General features: G+C 51.5%; 1 protein-coding gene across 1 annotated transcript; it reads left to right on the plus strand.

Moving 5' to 3' along the window:
- Positions 1-66: 66 nt before the first annotated feature.
- On the plus strand, positions 67-381 carry EMH_0099720 (uncharacterized protein; the record flags this gene model as incomplete). Its single annotated transcript, XM_038022115.1, has 1 exon — positions 67-381. The coding sequence occupies one exon, from the start codon at positions 67-69 to the stop codon at positions 379-381; it is 315 nt and encodes a 104-aa protein (XP_037877969.1).
- Between the last annotated feature and the right edge of the window lie 750 nt (positions 382-1,131).

Consider the following 1,131-nt stretch of genomic DNA (forward strand, 5'->3'; position numbering starts at 1 on the left):
TGGTTTTTTTTTGTTTTATTTTTTGCTTCAAAAAAAAATAAAAAAATAGAAAGACACTCGCCAGCCATGAACTGGCCTCGTACACTCTTTATACCTGCAGCAGCAGCAGCAGCAGCAGCAGCAGCAGCAGCAGCAGATGGAGATAAAGCAGCAGCAACAGGAGTAGTAATAGTAGTTGTAGTAGTAGCAGCAGCAGCAGCGGCAGATGCAGTAGATAAAGAAGATGCGGCAGAAGCAGCTGCTGCAGCAGCAGCAACAGCAGCAGACTCAGCAGCAACAGCAGCAGCAGCAGCAGCAGCAGCAGACCTGCAGCAAAGAGGCTTTTTCTATGCAGCACCAAGCTGCGTATACACCCCAAATCAACATAAAGTTCTCCTCTAACAGCAGCAGCACCAAAACCAACAACAACAACAACAGCAGCAGCAGCAGCAGCAGCAGCAGCAGCAGCAGCAGCAGCAGCAGCAGCAGACCTGCAGCAAAGAGGCTTTTTCTATGGAGCACCAAGCTGCGTATACACCCCAAATCAACATAAAGTTCTCCCCTAACCGGCAGCAACGAAATCCATCGGCGAGACAAACGAACAGAGTTGCAGTAACCAGCAGCAGCAGACACAAACAGTGTACCTGAACAGCAGCAGCAGCAGCAGCAGCAGCAGCAGGGGAAGGAGAAGGAGAAGGAAAGGCAGGAGGTGCAGCAGAAGGAACGGTGGGGGAGGTGTTGCAGCAGCAGCAGCAGCAGCAGCAGCAGCAGCAGCAGCAGCAGCAGCAAAACGCAAATTACCATATATAAGCAGACAGGAGATACGTCAACAGATGCAGCAGCAGCAGCAGCAGCAACTGCAGCAGCAGCAGCAGCAGCAGCAACAAAGCATTTTCCATCAAGGATAAAGCAGCAACAGGAAACTAGCAGCAGGGCAGCAGAAGCAGCAGCAGCAACAGCACGAACAACAACAAATGAGCAGCAGCAGCAGCAGCAGCAGCAGCAGCAGCAGAGGAGCAGCAGCAGCAACAACAACAGCAAACCATCAACTACAACAACAACAACAACAACAACAACAGCAGCAGCAGCAACAACAACAACAACAGCAGCAGCAGCAGCAGCAACAGCAGCAGCAGCAGCAACAGCAGCAGC

Source organism: Eimeria mitis, genomic scaffold, assembly GCF_000499745.2.
Source record: "Eimeria mitis Houghton genomic scaffold, Emh_scaff10830, whole genome shotgun sequence".
Classification (NCBI taxonomy): domain Eukaryota; phylum Apicomplexa; class Conoidasida; order Eucoccidiorida; family Eimeriidae; genus Eimeria; species Eimeria mitis.